The 26,195-nt window shown below is 38.5% G+C and overlaps 1 protein-coding gene across 1 annotated transcript in view; it reads right to left on the bottom strand.

Moving 5' to 3' along the window:
* LOC145979757 (trafficking protein particle complex subunit 13) overlaps positions 1–19,992 on the bottom strand; it is a 73,756-nt gene extending 53,764 nt beyond the window's left edge. Inside the window, exons 1-3 of the mRNA XM_083112743.1 lie at positions 19,799–19,992; positions 17,504–17,672; positions 14,711–14,795 (exon numbers count right to left, since the gene is read on the bottom strand). Of these exons, the coding sequence (XP_082968869.1) occupies positions 14,711–14,795; positions 17,504–17,672; positions 19,799–19,841 (297 nt within the window). The 5' untranslated portion in view covers positions 19,842–19,992. The remainder of the gene's footprint in view (positions 1–14,710; positions 14,796–17,503; positions 17,673–19,798) is intronic.
* Positions 19,993–26,195: the final 6,203 nt, after the last annotated feature.

Here is a 26,195-nt window from a genome sequence, read left to right as displayed (position 1 = left end):
GATGGACGGAAGCTAAGCGTAAAGAGATGTTACCTTTATTTTTGACGGACACCGCTTTAACTTATTTTCATGACATACAGAAACGACCCAATTTTGTAGACTTGACATACACCCATATGAAAGACGAACTAAGTACGCTATTTAGGGGAACATACTTGTCAGCAGATCCTGTACAGATAATTCTCCAGAGAAAACAGGTGGTAAGCGAACCCATTCACACCTACGTTATTGCTAAAAAGGCATTAGTCCAGCAATACTTCCCGAACGCCACTGAAGAACAAACTCTCTCTTACATCATCACGGGACTGCGAGCCAAATACATTGGCTGTTTAACCAACAAGCATTTTGCTAGAACAGAAGAATTAATTGCCCACCTACAGAATTTCGAACGCCAGCAGTCATTAATTAATTCCCGTATGTTGGAAGAGAAAATGGAAATTGATCAGGCTATCGCTCAGGCGAGCTTGCCCCAGACATTCACCCCGTCAGCACTTCACAGCTGTTCGCATGCACAGGTCTATCCCCCCCTCCCCAGTAGTAATTCTCACAACCTGAGTCCGCACTTTGTACCATACAACCAGTGTCCATTTCCTTCTCTCCCACAATTGACACATCAAGTCCAAAGTCCGGCTCTCGTAAATAGTTCCCACACAGTGTATCAAGGAATGCATCATATACCGAGTTCTGATAGTGCCCGCTGCGCGGCGACACCAGCCATACCCAGAGTAGAACACGCTCCAAGTGCTACCCCTGGTGACGAAATAAACAAACTTTCGTCACAAATCTCGACCTTATCTCTGCACTCAACCGAAGACGCCAGTTCTCTCTTCAATTTTTGCTCAAATGTGCTGGAATTTGCGAAAACGGCTAATCAAAATGCACAGAACAGAGGTTTCAACAAGGGGAATAATAACTCTTCCTACAGAAATAATAATAATTCTAGAGCTAATCACAGAGGTAACTTTCGATCGAACTCAAGAGGCCAGTTCAGAAGTAATGGTAACAAGAGGTTTCAACGTCGAGATCAGGCTAATCGCGACGATGCAAATACCTCAGCTTGCAAGTTTTGTGGTCGTTATAATCACGAAAGCGACAACTGCTTTTACAAGCCACAACGAGACAGTGTTTTAAACTAAAATCGTCTTCGACTTGCAGGGACGAAATCGAAGATAATACCAGATTAGATAAAGTTCCTATAATTGAGAGAAATGGCCTATACTTTATTAATAGTAGTATACAAGGAAAACAGGTAGATTTACTTATTGACGTGGGTTCCCAAATCTCAATTTATCCTTCCCATCTTGTCCCTACTGAAAGAAAAACGTACAAAGTACAATCCACAATCCAAGGTGTGTCCGGATCGAAACTGAGTGTGTCTGAAATTGTAGTTCTTCCTATCATAATTGGAAAACGTAAATATTCGCACCCATTTAGAATAGTAGATTCAGTTAACGTCCCTCCCCTTTTAGGAAATGACTTTTTACGAACGCAAAGGTGCGAAATGTCATTAAAAGACAATACAATAACTCTTTGTCATTTAGGACGTACTCCTAATTATAGTATTTTAAGATCAAAGTACAAGACTCACCAGCTGTCGCATAACATATTTACCCAAATTGAAAATGCAAATGTGTATGAGGGAAAAGCTACCCTTTCAAACACAGTTCAGTTAAGTCCACGATCCAAGACTTATATCAATTTGAACATTACCACTACGACACCTAATACCCATAAGCCTGTACTTTTTACACCATCTGCTTCCTTTATGAGCCAACATCCAGTAGTCCTTCCCAATGCTGCAGTAAACCCGCAGTCACCTGTCATTCACATACACAACCCTACGGAAACCACAATCACTTTGGAAAGTGACACAATAGTAGGCGAAATATCGACATGTGAAATTTTAACTGACGTTACTTCCGTTTGGGAACATAAAAGTGAAGATGTTGCATTTTCATACTCTTGTAATGAAAATACTACAGTAAAACAACAACTTAGTGAAAGTCAAAACAAATTTGACCCCTCCCTCCTCACAGTTAACCCTGATATTCCCCGAGAAGAAAGAGAAAAAATCCTAAAGCTCGCATACACGTATGCAGATATTTTTCTCTGGCCAGGGGATAAATTGACGAAAACTAATGTTTTGGAATACGATATCAAACTGACAGATGACAACCCAGTGTATGCCAAAACCTACCCTATTCCTTTTCATTACCGAGAACCCATGAAACAGGAAGTTCAGAAGTTACTAGACCAAGGTATTATAGAACGCTGTGAAGGGAGTCCCTATCGACACCCAGTCCTATTAGTTAAGAAACCCAATGGGACTTACCGTTTTATTTCTGATATGAGAGCGCTTAATGACATAATAGCTCCGATTTCCTTACAATCCCCAGACATAAAAACCATCATGACAGAGATGGCTGGAAAGAAATATTACTCAATTTTGGATATGTCCAGTGCATTTTTTCAGGTTGGATTAACAGAACGTTCTAAAGACATTACCGCCTTTTCTATTAACAATCTTGGTAGTTTTAGGTATGCTAGGTTATGCCAGGGATTGAAAACATCCCCCGGTGTAATGAACCGAGTAAGCGAACTTGCCCTTAGTGGAATAGACAGTTCAGAACTTTCTGTTTACACTGATGATATTATTATTTACAGTTCAAATCTCCCACACATGCTTAACATACTGGACAGAGTGTTTCAAAAGTTACGAACAGCATCCCTTAAATTATCACCCTCTAAGTGTAGACTAGCTTTTACCGAAGTAAAAGTCCTTGGTAATTTGGTATCTCAAAAGGGAGTTAAAATTTCAGAACACATTCTTAAAGCTATTTTGGAATATCCCACCCCTACCACCAAACGCAAGCTTCGTAGTTTTCTAGGACTTGTAAATTTCATTCGACGATTTGTGCAAGGTTTTGCAGGACCAACAGAATGTTTATTTAAGCTTCTTAAAAAGAATGTTAAGTTTCAATGGACTGATGAACACCAGAAAAGCTTCGAAACACTGAAAGAAATGATCACGTCCGCCCCTATCCTCCGCCCTTATGACCCTAAACGGCCCTCATATGTATACATTGACGCGAGCGGAGAAGGAGTTGGAGGATCGCTGTTACAGCCTGATGGCGAAGGAAATTTACATCCATGTGCCTATTGTTCACGAGCCTTAACAGAAACAGAGAAAAGAGCTGACACATTTTCACTCGAAATTGCAGGTGCATATTACGTACTGAAATCTTTCAAATTTTTTCTTATGAATCAACATTTTGTGGTTCTCACAGACAATAAAGCCTTATCTTATCTTCGTTCAACTAAACACCATAGTTCTATTTTAGGAAGAAGAGCCCTTTATTTTCAGAATTTTGATTTCGAAATAAGGCATGTCAGCGCTAGTAAAAATGAACTTGCGGATGCACTCTCCCGTGCAAGTTTACCGCTTGACAAGACTAATCATGACAAGAAAGATGATGATGATGATGATGACTTATTCTTTCATCAAGTATTTCATGCACAAGCAGCAGATTTTGATATTAGGTCAGAACAACGTAAAGACCCCTATTTCAGAGACATTATTGATGTATTAGAAAACAAAGATAAAGCTAGTGACCCTAAACTAGAAAAGCTTTCGTATTCTTATGTACTCAAAAATGGAGTCTTATACAGGACTAATAAAATCAAAACTGGTTATAGGGATAGACTTTGTATTCCTCATGCATTAAGAAATCAAGTTTTCGACCTTATTCATGCACACAAAATGAATGGAAGTCACCAAGGCGCACAAAAGACATATAATTTAATGCTTATGCGTTACTTTTTCCCCAATATGAAGAAATTTGTGTACGATAAGGTTAGACATTGCATCCCTTGTCAGATTTCAAAGAAACCACAAGGTTCTAAACCGCATACGCTGCAAACATTTCAACCAGCCCAAATTCCGTTCCAACGAATTCATATTGACGTATGTGGTCCTTTAGTCTCTTCAAAAACGCACAAATACAAATATTTCCTATCAGTAGTCGATAGTTGTACAAGGTATGTAATTACAGCTCCTTTGGCTAATCACGATGCACAAAACATAGCAACAGCCCTAGTTGAGAAAGTCTTTTTAGTCCATGGCATCCCAGAGACGATCTATTTAGATCGTTCAACGCCCAATTCAAGTTTACTCTTACGAGAGTTAGCCAATATTACAGGCGTGCAACTAAAATATGTCGATACTTGTGCCCATTTCACGAATGGATTAGTTGAGAGTTCATTTAGTTACTTAAAGAAAGCTATGAGAGTCTTTGTGTTGGAAAAGAAAGCTTCGTGGTGTGATTATTTGGCTAGCGCAGCGTTCAGCCACAACGTTACAATCCATTCTGGATCCCTCCAGAGCCCGTATTTTACTTTATTTGGCTACAACCCAAGGATCTTAGCTGACGCTGTCCTTCCTTCGAACCCCGACAATGTTTCCCAGACGAACGCACAGAGACTTGAACTCCTGACCTCCATACGTAAGACCGCACATGACAACTTGAACAAGCGTTACGAACAGCAGAAAAGGTACGTAGACAGCAATTCTAGGAAAATACAGTACTCACCAGGACAACATGTATGGATTCTAGATGCCACTCCAACTCCAGGCGTGTCAAAAGCCTTTGCGTCCTCTTATAAGTACAAAGGAACTATTCTTCGTAAAGTTAACGAGAATTCCTACGAGGTGACTTACATCGACGGGAGAAGTAAGCAAAAGACTGACACTATTACTATTTCTAGACTTAAAGCCCGCTACGACTAGTGCCATGATAACCCCACTAACATTCATTAACACGCCATTCCGTTGTCACTCGCTTTAGCCTCTTCGCTCGTCGTTGCCTACATTGCACATGCATGATCCAGCATTTTCTCACGCTCATCCACCTCCCCCCCTTCCTCCTTCCACTTCTCGTGCACGCACTGCGTTTTTGCGTTAGAACGAACTCATTTTTATTTTTAATACAACATGGATATTTTTATTTTTAACAAGATCAGGATTACAGAATGCTATCTCAATCGTCGGAACATTTATAATACATTTCTTGCCTAATAATTTATTTTTTACAGATATTTTAATGTTATTTTATAATTTGCGTTTAAACGCATGGTAATAGTCAGAACATATCACTTAGCTGATTTGACTAATAAGTACTTAGTGTGTTTATGATCCGAACTAGCAAATATTTTTTTTTTCCCCATTTGCTGGTACATATACGCTCAAATGAAGAAAAAAAAAAGTACAAAGAAAGAAATAAAGAACAAATGAACTGCGTAGAACTTTGCTTGAACTTTTGGCTTTTTGGCCATAGCAATTTTTTTTTATTTACGCTCAGGTGTACCGCGAACTGCTTCTTTGAAAGCTGCAATGTACTAAATATGTTAATAAAGCATATAATAAATTTAGGCAAATGTTCCCAATCTCTCCTTTAATTTTATAGTTCAAATATTGATAGCATACAACATGGTATAGCTCATTTCCCATGAAATTAAAACCTACTCTATTTTTCAATGAACTATTACACAAATCTATTACTTACTCTTTTCACTTCTTTTTCAATTTTTTTTATTAGCAGCGAATCGAAGGCGCTTAAACCTTTGTCCACAATACACGTAAAATTCTTGCAATTGTTTTTATAAACGACATTTACACATATTACAGAAGGAAATGTCTCGTAATCACTTAGTTCGTTCTATTATCGCTGAATTCCCCTTTCTTTTCTCATTTCAGACCCCTACAACAAGATGTCTCCGGTTCATTATGCTATTATCGCATCCATCGTAATAGCTCTTCTTGGCATACTTATTTTATTGGCATTATTAATTATATCTTGCTGTCGTTCCCCCAAATCACCTGTCACCACACCACAACTACGATTAAAGAAACTTTCCATCAGTGCCCCGATTGCTTTACAATCACTTTCACATGCCCCGGAGACACCAGTCATTCCCACACCACCCCCTCTTCCCCCGGCCCCTTTCACTAATGGTACGAAACAGATAATTACTCCCACTCAATGTACCACCATTCTTTCGAAAGGACGCCGACTTTCGGCACCTCAAGTCAAGCCACCGCCGCCCCCGGCCCCTATCCCGGCTAAGCCGACTATTCCACCTATTCCCCCCCCATTCCCCCCCGGCGAACTTCCCACAGGTAAACCTGTTAATCATAAACAGGCCCCCTTAAAAACTCTACATCATATAAGTACTAACGCCCCTAACGCCCCTTCGCCGTCATTCAAATTAGATATTACCTCCCCTCCCCCCCGAAATAATTCACCAGTTTTAACTGAAAGTCCCTTTTCAATCGATTTTATAACCCGTCATCACTTATTGTAAATCTGCTCCACTACCTTTTGCTTTTTCTTAATTTTTCCCTTTTACGCTTGTTTCATTCTCATCGCCCCGGATGTTCCTGGACCCATGACGACAACCGGCTTGTACCATCGAGCGACAGACCTAGGCTCATCGCAGAGACCAACAACGATTTTGTGGAGTTCCAGCACCAACAAGGACCCGTTCCCGTCTGGACCCCATGGCTGACTTTTCCATCTTCCACGCCGCGACTCAGATGTGGAGCGCTTACCCAGGACGTTTCTTGCCCCGAAGCGCCATCGCAAATTTGACTTCCAGACTCAACTTCGCTGACGTCACGGCGATCTACATCGACAGGCCCCGCCCACTCCGTGCGTAATGCCCGTGTTTACTGACGACACATGATCCTTATTGTTATTTGTCATCGGCTACAAGTGTTCCGGTGCTCAGCTACTTCAAGTACCGTAAGGCACACGCTATTAGTACAAACATATGTCATTTACAGTGCCAAAGTTTGTGCCCATGAATGCTACCCATATTGGATTAGAGATACGTCTCTTTCTTTTGTGTTTTTTTTTTTTTATCGTCAGCTGCACAGCACGTCCCGCCTATGGCGGCATGCAGTTTACAGAGTTGCCATAGGTAACATCCTCAAGGCTCCGCCCAGCATTGTGTATCTTCCGCCGAGTGTACTTTGAGCCCAGCACACAGTAAATACAACCGCTTGCGGTTCCCGGCGTTTTCTCACACTGTGCTGACATGTGTTGTTTTTTTTTTATTATTATTGTGCTGTCATCACTCAACCAAAACTAGTTCAGTGTCACACTTATGTAATTATTTTTATCCATGCCTCAAGACTTAGTTATTGTGCTCGTACTTTTTGAGTTTATAAGAGGCTATGACCTACAATTTTATTACTTTTTTTTCTCTACGTGGTTTTATATATTTTTCTCAACGGTGTTTGGTGCCACGATATGATATGACTCTTCTGGTGATTTCAATTTTTTTTACGGTGATGTGATTCTTCTAGTGATTGGTTTACTGTATAGGTCTTCTACACGTTTGATTTGTTAATAAATCCTAATTTTTTTAAATATAATCTACTCCGGACGAAATAGTCGACCATCACAGAGTGGCTCGATTATTTCAACAAGGGGAATGTAGAGATATGGAGACCATTAGACCGAGAAAACCTCGTCATGTTAATATTCACGCTTGTTCATTTCCTGCACTTGTCCGACCAGCGAGCGATCTCAAGAATGCGCTAACTTGTAACTTTCGTAAACCAAGGAACTGGAAGGCAAACGCGTGGATCTAAACAAGATCTATCGTGTTCGAAAGGTTTAACAACCTTTCGACGCCTGAGATTATAAAAGCAAGCTCCGTCCCGGAGCTAGCTCTTTTGATTCTGACACTCATCGACGCTACATGAATAACTAGTCCGATTACAACACGTTACACTCTAACTACGACGATGGATCACGGAGTTACCGCTGCCTAGCATGCTACAAGGCGCAAGGGATCGCTTGGCTTGGTGAACTGAGGGTCGCTGGATAGAACCTTGGAACAGTCACGATTCGGTCTGCGAGAAGCATTAGGACAAGACATCACACACATCTACCAGGTATGAACAAGCGTGAATAACCTTTTACTCCAACTTTCCATATCTCTACCCTCCTACGGAGCAGGTTCAGCCATCAAACATTATTAAGCTCTACCTAAATGTTTAAATGAAACTTCCCTGTGACCTCTCTAACCCCAGGAAACGGGGTTACAACAATATATATCTTCCTAGTACTTAATATGCAAATACACAGTACATCCCTATTTGAGATTTCCTCTCATAGCCTAAAAGTCTTTATAGCTTGCTGGACATCATGCAAAATTTTAAAAATGTATAAATGAATTAAAATTGATAGTGCGTTGATACATATGGCAATTTTGAACCTTTCAATGTATACAGGGAAATATCCCCTTGTCTAAAATTCATACTTAATCCTAGAACACTATCATGTTCCAATATTACAGTGTAACTAGCGCTACATAAATTTTACATACATGAAGGAATCTATTTTTAGCACAACCTCTACATCATGGGAACAAAATGACGATTCTTTGTGAACATTAGTCTATTTATTTTCCTTATATTGGAATTTTATTCTTCATTTTAAAATGTATAAACATGGTTTTATTTAACATAGAATATTTTAAGAGAAGGTCTTGATTGACAAGCCCGTTCGTACATTAAGAATGAAGGCGAAAAGTTCAAACAATGATATTATTCATAACGCTGTAAATAAAGAACGAACGTAATTTTAAAGTCTTAGAAAAAAATAGTGCATGCTTCTAAACTTTTGGTTTCAAAATCTAACTATTCAAATCGAATTTACGAATGACAAAAATTACATGAAAGATTTTTCTTGTTTTACTACAGCTACGTAAAACTGATGTACAGTGCACAACATAACAAACCAAATCAAGACGATCAGCACTTAAACCCTCCTTACCACAGTGCAGCCTCGCATCTGACAGAATGCCCGAGGCACTGCTAGTCAGAGGGGTGGGAGGTAGGAGAGGGATTTGAGCGCAAAGCATACGTAAATTTTACATACGGTAGTGTTCTAGGGTTAAAAGGTTAAAACAAGGGGTGGAAGAAGCCCCTTGAGAAAGGGTAAAAAGTACAAGGTCATAAAGAGACTTGCACAAAAGAAACATTACCAAAAAAAAGTGCTCCCCTGTGCTTAGCACAAAGCCATGAAGGCGTATAGGGGGTGTGGGGGTAACGCCCCACACTTTCTTGATCCGGTCGTGAGTGGGGGGTGATGTGATCAGCATCACGCCACTGACTGCCTTTACCCCCCAGGGTTTCCCCCCAGGTACCCATGTCATTCAACGCTGGGTGGCCGCCGGAGCCGCTTCCAACGTTAGAGAAGTTCCCGGATTTGAACCGGCCAGGGATCGAACAAAAGAAACACTACACATTAAAAAATAAGAATAAACTAACTTCGTCACAGACAGTGGAAGATACCAGCTCTCGTAAAAACTAAAAACATTTTATAAAACGCTGTTGTCATCTTCCAACAGGGATGACAAACAATTGGGAAGATTAAAAGTCTGCCTGAGGAGAGCAAAATCAGCACATTCAACAAGAATATGTAGAATACTTAAAATGACATTAACAACATGACACATTGGAGGGTCCATCCCTTGCAGAAAGTGACCATAGAAAGTAAAAAAGTACAGAGGTTGTTTCCGATCTATGGTGACGATTTCAAACTGCTCCTACCTTAACAGAAACCATGTCACCACCATCGAAAGTGCTCTATTTGATGGCCCTGCATCTTGGCAATTGCCCGACAGTGAAGTTTCCACTGTAGGAGACTGGCGTAGGCCGAAGGCGGAAAAGTCCATCGGTGAGGCATCAGTGACTTCACTGGAATGTCTGTGAAAGGAATGACACGAATTCCAGTTTCTTCTGCCATTTGTTGGAGGGAGAGGCGGGTTGAGCCTTGTCTTGATGCACCCACACACGATTCTGATCCCTCCCGTACAGATGGGGAATGTCATGGCGATAAACTGGTGTCAGGACGTTAGCCTGATAATAATCGGAATTAACCTTCGTATTTTTGGCAACACAATGTATGGTCAGCTTGCCATTGTACGAGTATTCAGAAATAATCATGAAACCTGTGCCAAAACTTTCCTTACATACAGTGAACAATCTTTCGAAGTCCCTCGAACCTGTCGATCAATAAAAAATTGCACGTGGCTTGTGACAGTCGTCAAGATAAACATATGCCTCCTCCAATGTAACAAGGAACTTCACCTAACAGGTGCCGCTCATAAAGCTTTTGACAGTTGGTGCAACGTTCCTGGATGTGTTTTGGCAAGAGCTTATGAACACGCCCCTTGCGTCGCTTTTCCAAACCCAAATCATGGTCAATGATGGTGTGCACTCTTCAGTGATGTTTGTAGCCGGTTTGCGATACTTCTCTGTGTAGCTGGATTCTCCCTGGTGACCAGCACCCTGACATCCCAAATTGTAGCTGGTGTGCGGCTAGTGGTAGGCTGGGAGTTGGCTTGTTTCTGACCCACAGGAATCATCCCACGCCTCATCTTACCTGCCCCTTTCAACACCTGTGATATGCCATTTCTGGACAGAGTGAATCCACGCTCCTTGCACAGTTTTATAATGGCACTATAACTGTAGTTTACGTCGGAAAGTGCAGTTATGTAACCCTCTCAATATGCACTGATTTTCGGTGGCATTCTTCCTGATACGCAATGACCACACCTGTCACACACAGTCAATGGTCTAACGTGCCCACACGACTGGCAGCTTCGTTCTCTTCACGCATGGTGGTGCTGCAAAAGGTGGTGTGCAATTTCGTCACCATAGATCGGAAACAACCTCTGTAAATGTGAAGTTTAGATTGTAAAAAACAATGGTGAAACCAGTACCGGCCAGGCCCATACCCGAGGGGGTGGAGGGGCAAGGGGGCCATGCCCCCCCTTTGAGGCCTTGAAATATTTTGATGCAAACCTACCAAAATAACATGGATAATTTTTAAGATTTTTGCATGAATTTAGATTCTCTTCTTGTATAAATGAATGGGTTGTCTCTGGAGAGAGGCAGACTCCGGAAGTTGCAGTCTACTATATTTAGCAATTTTAGTTTTATAACAAGTTATGCAAAGCTACTAAATGTTCCAATTTGGTTGGGACAGTTCACTAGCTTTACTCCCTGTTTTGACCTTTTTCGAACTGCAGTCTTGAGAAAAAGTCCTCTTTTTGTGGTTAATTCACATTCAGACATGTTCCTCATTATAAGGATAATTCCATAGCGTTGGGGGTCACATCCAGGGTACGAATTCCCATGGTGGAAGGGGGATCTCCCACCTTCCCACCAACAATCTTGTTCTATTAAAATTTTTCCCCCATTAAAATTTCCGAAGGTAAGATTTTGTGTTATAACAAGAAAGATAAGTAATTAGTTTGGACTTCAAACATACTTTACTAATGTAAGAATAACATCATAAACACATACAAAGAAGGACTAACAAAGAAATATGTCTGCCTGTGTGTGAATGTTGCATACATCTTTTGTTCTCTCTCTCTCTCTCTTTAGGGCTGGTAACAGCATGGGGTAAAAACATACTTCTACAGTCATAGATAAGATTTTAAAATTATATCAAATTGAACTAGTAAGAAATGGAGCCGTAGCTGCGAAGGTGGTTGTCATTGTCACCCTAGATCCCTGGAACACAGAAATTAGACCGACCTGTTATTTCTCCTCCATTTCTCATCTCCTCTTGTTGGGAATAAAGCATAGCACTTGCATGTTAATTTAATATAAAACTAATGTCTTCTTAAAGTTTCTCATTTTTTGTCCCTCCACCTTTCATTTGCAATCCATTTTGCAAATGCGAACAATAACACACACTACTTCAATGAAGATGGTGTGGGATGCACAACCGACTGTCTTTTTATTAACCACATTTCTAGAATGCTAAGTTTTCATTTCATCGGATTCAACAGAGAGTAAGTACATAAAATTTCTACAATGTCTAAGTATGCCAGCTACATCTAGGTAGGGTGTGGGTGGGGGGGAGGTGCGAAAATCATTCTCGTCCTGGGTGCTGAAATCTCTAGCTAAAACCCTGATAAGGAAATATTTCCTTTCAAGAGACCATTAATAGATTTACACCATTATAAAAACATAACACAATACAAGTATGAAAATTTAATTATCATTTTTAATAAAAAGCAATAATTTAATAATATCTAACACTTATTAAAAACATTTCATTTATGTTCTAATTTCTTGACATTTTGAACCAGTCGTTAAAGGTATTAGTTTGCTAGTTTATAAATGTAGCAAATTAATTTGTTTATATATGGTTATAAATATATATAAATAAATAAATAAATTAATGAATTATATTATAATTGACATATATTTCATGACTTTATATACATGTAAGGTTTCGGGCTTGGCCCCCCTCAAAAAAGTCCTGGGTACGGGCCTGGTACTGGCATAATGATGTAAAACATATAGTCTCAACAAAGTAATGAGAACAAAATACAGTAAACTCATTTGAGAGAAAAATATTGAGGAAAATAGTTAGACATGGGAAGATAAGTTTTTTCTTGTATGTACGCATTGCTTGCATTGTAGAATTATTTCTCTTGTAGTCTACGGTTATTACAAGCATAGAAACACAGTTTTTTGTTGTGATGTTTCAGGAGAACACACGCTCCCTTCATCAGACATTTATTAAAGCTTCAATCATTGCAGAAGAACACTGGAGTAAATTATACCATGCACAAAGGTAAACAATCCCCATGGAAGCTGAACTTCCTAGCTGTCCCTATGATAGATATAGTGGATTTGCTTTTCTTCGAGTTTTTGCTATATGCTGAAGTATAATCGTGCCATAGTGATACTTTTGGGTGTAGTAAGTCTATAATTTCCAAATCTTGTTGCAAACTTGCACCTAACATTCATAACAAACTGTTCCTCTACAGTCTAATCGCCTGTTAAATCCTGCGAAATAAGCTTGACATGGAAAAGGTCCCATTCGCCTGCTCCATCAGCTATAACACCGAAATGTCAACGCATGCAGCAGTAGGTCAAGAAAGTGAGTGTTCCATGATCAACCAACTGAAGATGAAAGCTTTCAGTTCATTGAACTTTGCATAAAAGACAACAAACAAAAACCTATCCTAACTGTAGTGGAACCACGAGCAAAAGAGCCTGCGCATAACCGCAACTCCTGTGTGCCGTACTCCTGTGAGAAGGGGAGGGGCAAGGTGAAGTTTCCTTATAGCCCGATTTGAACTATGTGAGAGAAAGGTGCACGGAGACTTTTGGCCAAAGGTTCTTTCCTTGTGGTCGCTCTATAAAAGCTCAAACGAAATTGTACACAAGACATTTTCAAACGAGTTACTACAATTCTGAAAAGTGATTAACTGGATATTCTTCCAGTGGCAAATTATATTGTTCGGCCGCTCTTGTTGTTTGCTACTGAAAAGGGAGTACAAACATATTGCATTTTACTCACTATCAATTCAACTAAAAAATATATAAATAACTTACGTGAGTGAGTAGGAATGTTTCAGAATGACGTTTCGGAAGTCTGTACTACTTTCTTCATTAGGTAATAAAATAGAAAACTTTAGGTGCCAAACATGGTACCGCATTGTTAAATCATAAGTTGAGGATTCAGGTTGAGGATAGTAAAGGTGAAAAACTTACAGTGACAGCATAAAAACTTTGATGGAAGTCTCCGCTGGTTAAGTATTCCCTGTGTTAAAAACAAAAACCACAACTAAAACAAATAAAAATCAAAGACCTATTACAGTCCCCTAGTGACTTCCGTCAGTGTTGGGTAGAAAACATAGACTGTGAGCGCTCCTATCCTGCGTGGAAGATGAAATTTCCCCTCCAGCATTCCCCTCTTATGATCGTATATGTCACCATTCCAAGGTGAACTAACTCTCTTCTTCGACTGCCTTCCGAAATATTCCTACTCACTCACTTAAGTTATTTATATATTTTTATTTGAAAGGGAGTACAGAACAGTTCAGGGTTTTGTTATATTCAAAACTTCCACAACTCTAGCATATGTCATGAAAAAACTTAACCTTTTGAGTCCCAAGGCCATTTTCACATGTAAGCCTCTCTGTCCCGAGCCGATTTTGAGCAAAATGCAGAGTTTCAATTAAATGAGTGTAGATCGGAGACTAATTGCCCTAGAGAGATGAGATTCAGACTATATGAAATTTATGCAAATTCGGTGTATATGTGGTGGGGGAGGGGGAGGGAGCTAACTCTAATTCCAAAATTTCGGAAAAAAAAATTTGGTTCCCCACCCTTTGTTTCACTTTGTTGTCCTATAAAAATAGACTTATGGCACTATGAGACAGACATTTGTAACATCCGAGCAGTTTCTCAAAAGGTGATGAAATTTTGAAAATTACTTTGCTGGCGCTGACTAAAATATTAGAAAATTATCTAGCATTTTAGACCAGAATATGAATTATATCTTTGTATAATAAAAATTCATTTGTAATAGACAATTTTGCACTACATTACAAGTCATGCACAGAAATATAGAGTCATTAAAATCATCAGCAATCTTACTGATACCTATGGGGTACTGATTAATCTGTACAATCGCTAGTATTTAGGCATGTCTTTTTAACACTACAGTACAAATATTAAAATGAATATAATTACAGGATTTTACTATTTACAGAAATACTGGATCAGTAAAATTATTGGCCGAGAGTGTGCATATTGATCCATCCCATTCTTAGTAATTAATAAAATTATATTGTGGAAATTTGACATTCCCGAAATACTTCTTACCTTCACTGAAACATCCCTTGCTACCTGAGTGCTATCATTGTGCACACATACATAACTAGAAAATGTTTCTCCTAGATAAATGTTCCTGAAAAGAAAAGACAGAAATAAATATCTCGTGCATTAAAACATTTCTAATGCTGTAACACACACACAAACACACACACACAAAAAAACAACAACTTGGAAGTAGCATAATTTAAAGTTCAGTAATAAAACATTTATTTATTCCTTCCAATTCTTGTGCTTCGTAGACTCTTAGAATAATTTGATAATTCTAACGAACAAAAATTTCTTGTTACAAAATGCCATGCAAGCAGTAAGACCCAGTATTCTAAAATATGGCAGGTACATAAATTATCTCTGTTATGAGAGTACCACATCACATATCTTCATAGATTATATCTGTAGCCTAAATGGTGGGACAATAAATAATATCTGTTTATTGATATAAAAATGGTAATTTTATCAACTGTTATTTCTGTAAATAGGCTGTAATTTTTACAGGCACATGTTGCATCTCCAATTGCAGGAGCCATTAAAACTACTGGAGTTCTGAATTTACGTCATTTGGCCAAGAGATGGCAGAGTACCCACATGCATTGTCAACATTCTTCCTAGTGATTGGTGTTTGATGTCATACTGAGCAGTGGGTATCACCACCAACTCATCTGAAACCCTGGCGCGGGAGTAGTGCCACTAGTGTCGCTAGTTAAAAGTTACGGCGAAGCCTGTAGTTCGCATATTTTCCGAGGTTTCAGAAAGCTGGATCTATATTCCTGTATTTACTTCCAACTTGACTTCTGGTTCTGCACACTGCCATTGAATCTTCATTGTCTGATCTACTTCATTATAGAGCGACCCCAAGAAAAAGAACCTTCGGCCAAAAGTCTCCCAGCACTTTCTCCTTCATCCATTCAACTTGGGCCACAGGAAATTATGCCCCAACCCCTCCCCTCAGGAATACAGTGCACAGGAGTCGTGGGTCTGCACAGATTATTTTACATGTGGTTCCACCATACAATGTGTCACTCTGGCTGCTATCCTCAGTGGACCATCTCATCGCTCACTGCATGGCCTGAATCGAACCTGTTCGGATGAACGCCTCCACTACCATGATTTGTGTCTTGGCCAGCGAATGTCCCATGGCAGATTGATTGCAAGCATAGCAGCTGCCTAAGCATGGGAGATTCCTGAGCATTTGTGCCTGTGTCCAGACAGGGTTAACATCTGACATTCATACATACTCTATGCACCATCTTTCATATTCTATGTTTTATTTTCGCATTGTATCTAATTTCTTGTACCGTGGTGGTACAACTTCGATAGCATGCATTCAGAATGTGTCAAGACTTAATCCCACATGACTTCTTCAGGTCAGAAAATAAAAGGTGTACAATAAATTTGACAAACATGCTATTATAAACTGCATGTGGGGAGAGTGTACCTAAAGTACCACAACAGAAACAGTCTGACAATCAACTTTTTCATTTGGTGATGGAAGGCTAGTATACTGAGTCCCAACTAATCAGGAGTTGATTAACAGTTTTTACAGCAAAATACAAATCATTGTGATGTGCCCACACCAGCAATTGAACCTGCAACTCCTTGATTACAGAGTGACAATATGAGCCAGAGAGGCAAACATATTAACAAGCAATAACAATAAGAAAAATACAAAAAGCATCAAATATATGAGCATTTACCACAATTACTAATGTTCAGATATGAAACTTCTGAGATGCACTCTTGCGACATATGGCAGTGCTGATGTTAATACATTAATGGTGATCCAAACAAGTGAATGGATAGTTACCAAAACTTTAAATAAAAGCACTTCACATTGTGCAATACGCGTAATTACATTACATCTAATGAATTAAACAATTACGAAGAACCGAAAAGGAAATTTTAAACTTGCAGCATGAAGCAAGTTGGAAAAAATATTATTTTATATTGCACATGCACCTCTCTGAACTTGCTCAAGTTCAGAATATTATTATTTCTTGGTTCACAAAGTGTACGAATGTTAACGACCCTGTAAAATGCTTGAACAGTTAGATTAAAGCAAATATGCACTTTTTCTGTTTCTGATACTGTGTAAACGAATGGAAAAGTTTGTTGAGTATGTTAACAAAACTATATAACAACTTCAATAACTTTTCTTCCAGTAAAAATAAAACATTTTGGATGTAATATATATTTGTAACTTTAAAATATTTATTAGTCTGAATTTTGGCAATTTTGTTAATGATAGTTTGTTAAATATTATCAGCTGTCATGTTTATTTAGAGCTTGAAGTTAAAATGACACTATTTACAGTGTAACGTGATTAGTATTTTGTATATTATTCTACACAAAATACTTGTTATTTTTGCCTCTGAAAATTATTGAGTTTTAAAGTAACAGAAATCTTGTGTGTTTACAGTTTAGATATTATATTTTCCTTTGTATGAACTTCATCCCATCAGTACATATATTTTGTTCCCATGCTTTGCTTTGAAAATATTAGAGTATCTTAAGAGCCTAATAGAATGATAATGTACTTTGAAAGCAATTCTGAAATCTACCCATTACTTATGTGCATTACTCTATAAATTGTTTCTATATATCTAAAGTGATTCAAAATCACTGATTTTTAAAATCACACAATTTAAATCTTGATTTAAATCAAACAATCTTCGTGAGAATAAAGTCAGCTACTACACAAACCTTTTTGGTTGCTGTGTAATCATTGAATATCAAGCTGTATCAAATATGAAGCAATAATAATTTGAAACCAATGAATATACTAACCCAAAACTTTGAGGAAGTAATAAAAACTGGCCCACTGCCAAATTTTCGATTCCAACCACAGAAGTAATGTCCTGTCTCAGATCATTGTTTAAGAGATTACCTGGCAAGTCACGTGCATCAGAGGTCACAATAACAGGGCTATACAATGTTGGCCTGGTTAGACGCATCACTGTAAAGCAAGATAAAACAGTTAAAATTTACTGCATATCTAGATTAAGTGCTTGAAAAATGAATCCGTAAAAAAATTATTGTAGTTGAGTTCGTGTAGGGTGACCAGATCCTTACCAGCAAAAAACAGTACACACACATACCATGACAAACTTTCTTCAAAAAAGGAAAGACATAAAGGACAAAAGTTTTAAAACTAATTATTCTTTTATCTGATGAATCCCCAAAGTATATGAGTGGCATAAAACAAAAATGAAAAGTAAATGTATTTAAAATTTGACATATTAAACAAACTACAGTTGTGAGCAAACTTTTGTTGAGAACATGTCACTTACACTATAAGTCTTTAAAACAATTCCAATAACTTCAAATTAACAAATATTTCATAATCAAATGTACCAATATTTAAGTATCATCGTTAATGGTTCTGTACTTTTGCTTCGAGTGAATAGCATGTAATAACTTTGTAGTTTCCATAACCATAACATGGAATTCACTACAGGTACAACTGAAATTATATTTAGTTATTATTAGGTGTTTCAGAGTTTCAGTTTTCAATTGAGATTTCTCAGCAGTCCACATGTTATTCATTAATGAGAAAACTCTCTCAATGGTTGCATTTGTAGCTGGAAGGCACAAACTGAACTCTACAATATCAAATACCTGATAAAAGGAAATACATTTTTCCTGAAAATATTTGAATATCTCACCCCATCTTAAATCTACTCTCATTTGAGCAGTGTTCCATGCTTTCAGTTTTGCAAGAGTAGCATACGCTCTTACATTTGAAATTTCATCAAAGAGATAAGAATCATTAAGTTGCTTTCCTGACCATTTGTTGAAAAATTGTATGCTATTTTGCACCCTGTCCCATTCGATCATCGAATCCAGTTTTACCCAATCGGTAAAATTTTCGTATCCCCAAAATGTATTTCTTCAATTTTACAGGAGAAAGTACTTATCGAAATGGGTTTATTTATACTTTAGGAAGGTCTTGGAAGTTTGTTTTCACCTCGTTGAAATTTTTTTGCCGGTAAATCATGTAATTTTCGACATTAATGTCACTCCGATGCACGAAAGCTGTTCCCTTGATGTCCGTCTACTACGTGAACCAAATATTTGCGAGCGTTTCATGACGTAACAACCGGTCAGTGTTTCCAAATACGCGGTTTTGTAACTGTGTAACAGTTCTAGAACGTAAATAAACGTGAGTTACTGTTCATCATTTCTGATTACGAACTTGCGACAACATGACGTGCACAGGATCAGTGGCATGCTCAATGTGAGGTTGATGGGGGTTATAACCCCCCCCCCCCCCATTTCATCCAGTATCTCTAAGGCTATTTATGAATGGTTCATGGGGCTATTTATGAATGGTTCATGGGGCTATTTATGAATGGTTCATGGGGCTATTTATGAATGGTTCATGGGGCTATCCGTGAATGGTTTGTGGGGCTATCCGTGAATGGTTCGTGGGGCTATTTATGAATGGTTCGTGGGGCTATCCGTGCATGGTTCGTGGGGTTTTTAAACCCGAAAAAAAAATTCTAATTTTGAAAAACCAATTTAACTATGTTTGCCTAACCTAACCTTGCCGTGCATGGTTTGTGGGGTTTTCGAACCTGGAAAAAAATACAAAATCAGTAACACGAAAGTAGGTATTTTTCTATGAGGAAGGTTGCAACACTTCATAACCACTGATCATGGACTACGCTAGTCAAGATTTCTCCGCCATATCGCGTGTAACGCAAGCGAAAGCGACAAAATAAAAATACTAGATATTTCGAAAATTGAGATTATTTGCTTGCAAAAAACCAAACGCGAACTTGAAGAACCCTTAAGAAAGCAGAATACGTAAGTATCAATGTGAATAACACGAAAATAAGGTAATTAGAGACGTTTGGTGGTTACCGAAATTTTAATGAAATTATTTCTGCATGGATCAAATTTGGTTTGGAAGTCAGTACACACACCGAAAAATAATTCATGTTAAATTTTTACATGTACGAAAGAAGTTAAACGTTAAGATCGCGCCCACTCTGGTGTCGATATGTATACAAACGTAAAATACGCTACAGATTCTGCAATATTTGTTCACAAAATATTAACTTCACAATTTTACATTACCTTTCAATGCTAGTAAATGTTCGCTTCTTTCTCTTCCTTCCATTGTGAAATCAAACTACTACGATTTAACTATAAATATTTCATATTTGGTTCTTTCTAGTTCTTCGGATTTCCGAATTTTTTAAAATGCAAATTTTAATTGCATTTTCTCTCAAGTAAAGAAGGTGTTCTTTTACGGAGGAAAGAGTAGTCTGCTAAATCCCTAACAAGAGTCACATTTATTGCACTACGCTAGACCAACATCGTGTTCTGACGTCATACAAGGAAAACGTACGTTGTTAGGTTAGGTTCTGTTCCCTTAGCATAAATATACAGAAAATGTATTATTTATACTAAAAGAACTAAACTTAACAAGGCTAACCCAACAACGTAGGCATTTAGCGTAACAATAAAGGCTGTCTACGGTGACGTCAGAACGTAAGGCTGCTCCAGCGTTGTGCGATAATGTAGACCTCCCCTAACGGGACATCATCTATTTTATACGCTGGTCTAGTGAACGTCACTTCCGGCGCTGTTGCCATAGCAACAGTATACCTGGCAATATACAACGCGCTGTCCGTACTTTCCCCATGCAGTGAGTATTGGAAGCGGACCGCAAGGGATACCTTTTGTTCTTAGTGACAGGGTTTTTCAACGAAAATGGTAATATGTATCTTACACCATTGTAAAGATTAGATTGAGAAGAATACGTACATAAAATACAGGTTGCTTACAGGTGACAAGTTAAAGAAAGAATGGAAGAACAAAAGCAGGCACTTTCCATGAAAGTGACCGGCAACTTACGATTTCTTCGGTTTCCGCTACACAGGCTTGCTGACGGGTAAATGAACGTAAGTCGCATGGTTCTTTGTCTGTGGTCAGATATGTCTTATTGCTATGCGTATGATTACAATCATTGTGCACATTAGGCATATTTCGTTCCTTTGCACTAATGGGTATTCAAAAACTACAATGCATTTTCTCGATTGGAAGAATACATATATGTAGTACATAGTCATAGACGTCGAAAGAAATTCTTGTAGGGGTAGTCAGGCCATTGACATATTTTAATAGTAGTAGTAGTAATATTGGGAGTGTCTAAAGTGATTTCAGTCAATAGCCGGAACAGCAACCAAAAATGAATAGGGACTACTACTAATATGAACAACAATAATAAATGCATATGAAGATAACAATGGTTTATTATTATTATTGATTGGTTGATTTGGTGTTTTAAGTCCAGTTTATGCACAGTAAGGCTACTCGGGACTGGACCTACAGTTTAAATTGTAATCCGAACCACTATGTGCCTCCACCGTATTATTATTATTAGTGCATCCAAAGTAAATGTGTAAACTCAAGGTGTACCACGTCTGTTATTTCAGGAAATTAGGATCGCATTTACATCTTAAACGAATGGCACTTTCCAAAATATATTATGTTCTTGAATTTCCAGAAATTCTGAATAATCGTACCTCGTAAATAAGCGATTTCTAACCGAAAATATTTTACTGCTAATTATAGATTATGAGGAATTGAGATAATACGAAAGAAATCTCTCCCCTAGAAGCTTATCTTCCCGCTTCTTGGAAATTCACCCCTTTTCCGAGTTATGCATATCGCTGTGTGCATTAAGGACTATTGAACGAAAGATTCAACACGTGATAAATGCAGTGGCGTAAATAACACCCTCGCGGTGCGCGGGTGGGGGGCGCACGAGCTTCGGGGTGCAGTAAGAATGATAAACTAAGAAAGACCGATAGTTCACTTTCGGCGTTAAAATATATTTTCAACCGAACATATTATATTTTTATGCCCCTAACTGCAAACAGAAAATGTTAATCACAAGTAGAAAGTGGATTACCAGATTAGAAAACAAAACTTCATTAGCTGAATGATTTACGTAGCCGAACGGTAGACGACAGGCAAGAGAACACACTGGCAACGCTAATTTTCACCCTACTTACAATTTTTACCAAACGGAAAAGAGAAGTTAAAAAAATTCTTCCTCGACGGAATGATTTTCCAATTCATCAAAAATTCCTTGAGAAGCACAGTGTCAGGGTGAGAGTGATCGAGCTCGAAAACTATCAAACAAGAATTTGCTTCCATGAAAAAATGCAGAGGAGTGCTAATGATCATTTGACAATATCGTAATTTTTGTAATAACAGTCTGTTTTCATATATAATTATCATATATAATTTTTTACAGCTTCTCTGTTGTCTTAATCTTTCGTATCAGTTTTTACATTGATTCAAATTACATGTATGCATTTCATGTTTTTATATACCTAATATAAATGTGGGCGTGAATTAATATTTTAGAAAATAAATATATTTGTATATTTTTAGACGAGTATGGGCACACAACTGAAAGTTGCGCGGGGGGGAGGGGGGCTGGGGTGCGCAGAGCATGTTAGTTACGCTACTGGATACATTCCTGGCGCCTGGAGCCTACTGATCGACCTGAAGGTGTTTTCAGCTTGGCAGCCCATTATTAATTACAGCAAATTGTTTTCTCTCTAATATTTTTGCATAAAAGAACATGATAAAGTGATAAGTTGAAATAATAACAAGATAATGATGGACATAGGAAACGGCACATGTTGTGTTCAACCCTTTTGTCCTCGTAATAGGCTCGTAACAAAGGAATAGAGGCTACATTGGTTATGTAAAATATTTAATCTGGTTCACGTAAATATAAAGAAAGCAGTGGCGGCGATTGGGTTCCAAAACCGGGTGGGCAGGTGTCAAAACTGGGAGGCAAAGACAGCATATTTCCCTTTGTAGATAAGATTTAACATAGTGCGGGGGCAAAAGTGGGCGAAAAAGTGGAGGGAATTGCCTCCTCGCCCCCCCTAATTGCCGCCACTGAAAGAAAGATAATAAACATCTTTTCGCACATACACAAAGCTATTGCAAATTTTCGAAGAAGTGCTAGTCACAACACGTGCGACATCTAAGCATCTAAGTATCGCTTTCCTTAACATCATATTCTTTCCTTTATGCTTGCTTTCACCCTTACTTTGACGACGCCTTCTTATCTTGTGCATCTGAAACTACGAAAGTGGTTCTCTCCTCACATGCTAACCCTCCCTCCTTCATTGTTTTCGGCTTATCTTTCCAAAACCTCAGCAACGCTCTATAGCCAACGCCATGTTACCGACCTTAGCAACGACCGTAGCAACCGGTTGTTTATTGCCAATATGGCCGCACCCATGCGCGGGACCAGCAGACGACTTGACCAGCGTATTGTATATGCAACATAATAGTCTCTAATAGAAGGAGTGTTGAAAATCTAAATCAGTTAGGCAAATTTATATCTTTCAAAATTGAAACATTTAATAATATTATAGTACATCGCGCAATGTAGACAAATTAAACATTGAACATTTGTTCCTCATTTTGTCATTTTAGTCAATCATGCAGTACACAGTTTGAGATTGCTGATAGATAGTGTTGCCAGTTCATGGTTTCTACGCTCGAACTGAGACGTGCATAGTTTCGCCAGTCGGCACTGGGTGGGCTCTAGCCCACCTTAAAATAATCTCGGCCCAGGCGTCTGCCCACTCAAATAGAATGAATACATGATATATATTATTTAGATAACGCAACGTAACAAGCTGGTAAATAATTATAGTATAAAGCACACATAGTGGCCTTAACAATTTATTAACATAACTCAGTTTCACTTCAAAAGTGAAGAACGTTTCTAGATTCTAAATGGGGTTGGTTTCATTTCATTAACGTGCGAAAACTGATTAATTTCATCATTTTGGCACACGTAAACTTTTAACATATGTAAAAACAATGAGTAAACCTACAAACATGGGGAAAAAATATTGAATAAATTTGTTCAAAATGGCTATTCCAGAATTATTTTTAGTATTCCGGCAGTGGTGTGTCTAAGGGGGCGGGGGGTTGATTGGGGTTATAATCCCATTTTGGTCCAGTATTTCTAAAGGGAGATCGTCAAAGGCAGGATAATATGGCAAAATTGACTACTTAAAAAAAGTACATAACTTTCCCTTTCGAAAATCGTTGGCACGCCACTGAATTCCGGTAACTGTGACTAAATGAGTTTTGGTAAATTAGATATGTTTTCCATTATTACGTTTACAAGCTTCGTTTGTCTTGAAAAAGCATAGAGAAGCTTTGCTTTAACTGAAGAAAGCTTATTTTGCTTTATTTATATATATATTATATATTAACAATATACAGGAAATTTTATGTGAAGAATTTTTAACACTAATAAAAGTTGCATACAAAATATTTGTAATTGCATTATAAGTATGAATTTGAGCCATGAAGAAGAATGCCCCACAACATTCATGAAACATCGCTCCACCTTGAAAAATTCCTAGGGCCAGTCCTGGCCATGACCAGACCCCATCAAAAAAAATTTTTATCCACCATTGAGCCAACCCTAAGAAAAGTTTCTGGCGACGCGACAGTCCTTTGCTTGCTTGTCCCCCATGTTGCTTATCTATTCGATCCAGTGTGAACATCCGTTGTCACTTGCTGCTTCAATGAAATCTCACAAAAGGATAATTCCAGTGGCGTCTAGTCCCTTGGGGCTTCCCAGGCTTAGCCCCTAAAGAAAAACGGACGTATTGACGTAATTGTCAATCACCATAACGCATAACTATCACACAGTCTTTTAAAAGGAGATTTTTACCCACGTAAATTCATCGTCTGCTGCAATGGATACGACAGCGCTCCTAGCGGCATTGATGTCAATTATCGGTCTCCGGGGCACGTCGCAAAGGAAGGTGTGGCCTACACCCACCTAAGCTACAGTGAAGGTCACATGCTAGCAGAGAGACGAGGGGAGAGTGCAATGGATTTGAGTGCTGATTCGGTGCTAGTTCCGTTGCGTCGCGTTCGATCTCGCATGTTGTACTGTAGTGTTGTGGTGGCTTTCATTCGCTATGTTTGAGTGAGTTTGGCAGGGCTGATGTTCGAACCCAAATTGATGAAGGACATAGGCTGTCAATTACAAGACACAATGAGTTTGTCCGGAAAAATAGGCATATATTAAAGAGAATTATCAATTGCTTAAAATTCTGTGGTCGACATGAACTTGCTCTACGAGGACATAATGAGAGAGAACAATCTTTAAACAGAGGCATCTTCCCAGATTTATTATCCCTTCATAGAAGAGGGAAAACTAAAGAGGGAACTTCGTGTTCTTTATTGTAGTGAAGAGTTGAAAATTTTATTTAAAATTATTTAGAGGGTACCTTTTCAGAAACAGTAAAAATGACAAACATAGTTTTAATAACTCCAGTGGCAACAGCTGAATCTGAACGATGTTTCAGCACATTGAAGCATATTGAAACCTGCTTAAGAAATGCAATGGGACAAGACAGACCAAATGCCTTGGCACTTGCTTAGAATAGAGATAGAATACATTTTAAACATGGAGGGCTTCAACGAAAAAGTAATAACAAAATTTGCTGAGCAGAACAGGAGTCAACGTTCGTAGAAAGGTATGTTTCACAACAATACCTGTTCCTTTTGTAATCATGTGAATTGTCATTATACAGGGTGTTTGAAAAAGAACTCCCTAGTTTTAAGTATAAATTTAATAGGGAAAGTAATGAAAACTTACATCAATGAGTACATATCATGAAAGAGGATTCCTTCAAGTTATGTTCAATGTTAGTACACCTCAACGTGGGATCCATTTGTTGCCCTGCACACGTCGAGACGATATTCCACTTCTCGCCACGTATTCACCAACATTTCAGGTGTAATTGTCCCAACCGCAGCGACGATTCTTTCCCGTAAATGATTGATGTCTCTGATCCTAGCACTGTAGACAACATTTTTTATGTGGCCCCAAAAGAAAAAGTCCAGTGAGGTTAAGTCTGGGCTTCGTGGTGGCCAAGGTATCGGGCCAGCCCTGCGTATCCATCTTCCTGGAAAGCGAGTGTTAAGAACCGCACGCACCTGTTTACTGTAATGAGGTGGGGTGCCCTCTTGTTGGAAAAACACAAGCCCCTTTTCCGCATCAATATCGTCCATTTAGGGAAAGACGTACTCTGTCAACATGTCATGGTAATCATCCCCGTTTATTGTTTTTTCTACAAAAATGAAAGGACCAACCACACGATCTTCCATCAAACCGCATCAGACATTAAGTTTGGGAGAGTCATGTTGATGCTGAATAACTTCATGTGGATGCTCTGCCCCCCAAATTCTACAATTATGACGATTAACTGTTCTACTGACATGAAATGTAGAATCGTCAGAAAAGAGAATGTTTGGTAAAAAATTGTCATCATCATCAATTCTGTGTAGAAAGTCAACAGCAAACTCATACGTTTGGATTTTATCAGTAGGTTTCACTTCATGTAACAGTTGCAATTTGTAGGCGCGCTTTTTAGTCTTTTACGAACAACATTATACACTG

Source organism: Lepisma saccharinum, chromosome 26 (genome assembly GCF_977018435.1).
Source record: "Lepisma saccharinum chromosome 26, izLepSacc3.1, whole genome shotgun sequence".
In the NCBI taxonomy this organism is placed as follows: Eukaryota; Metazoa; Arthropoda; class Insecta; order Zygentoma; family Lepismatidae; genus Lepisma; species Lepisma saccharinum.
This window is presented reverse-complemented; position numbering and strand designations above follow the sequence as displayed.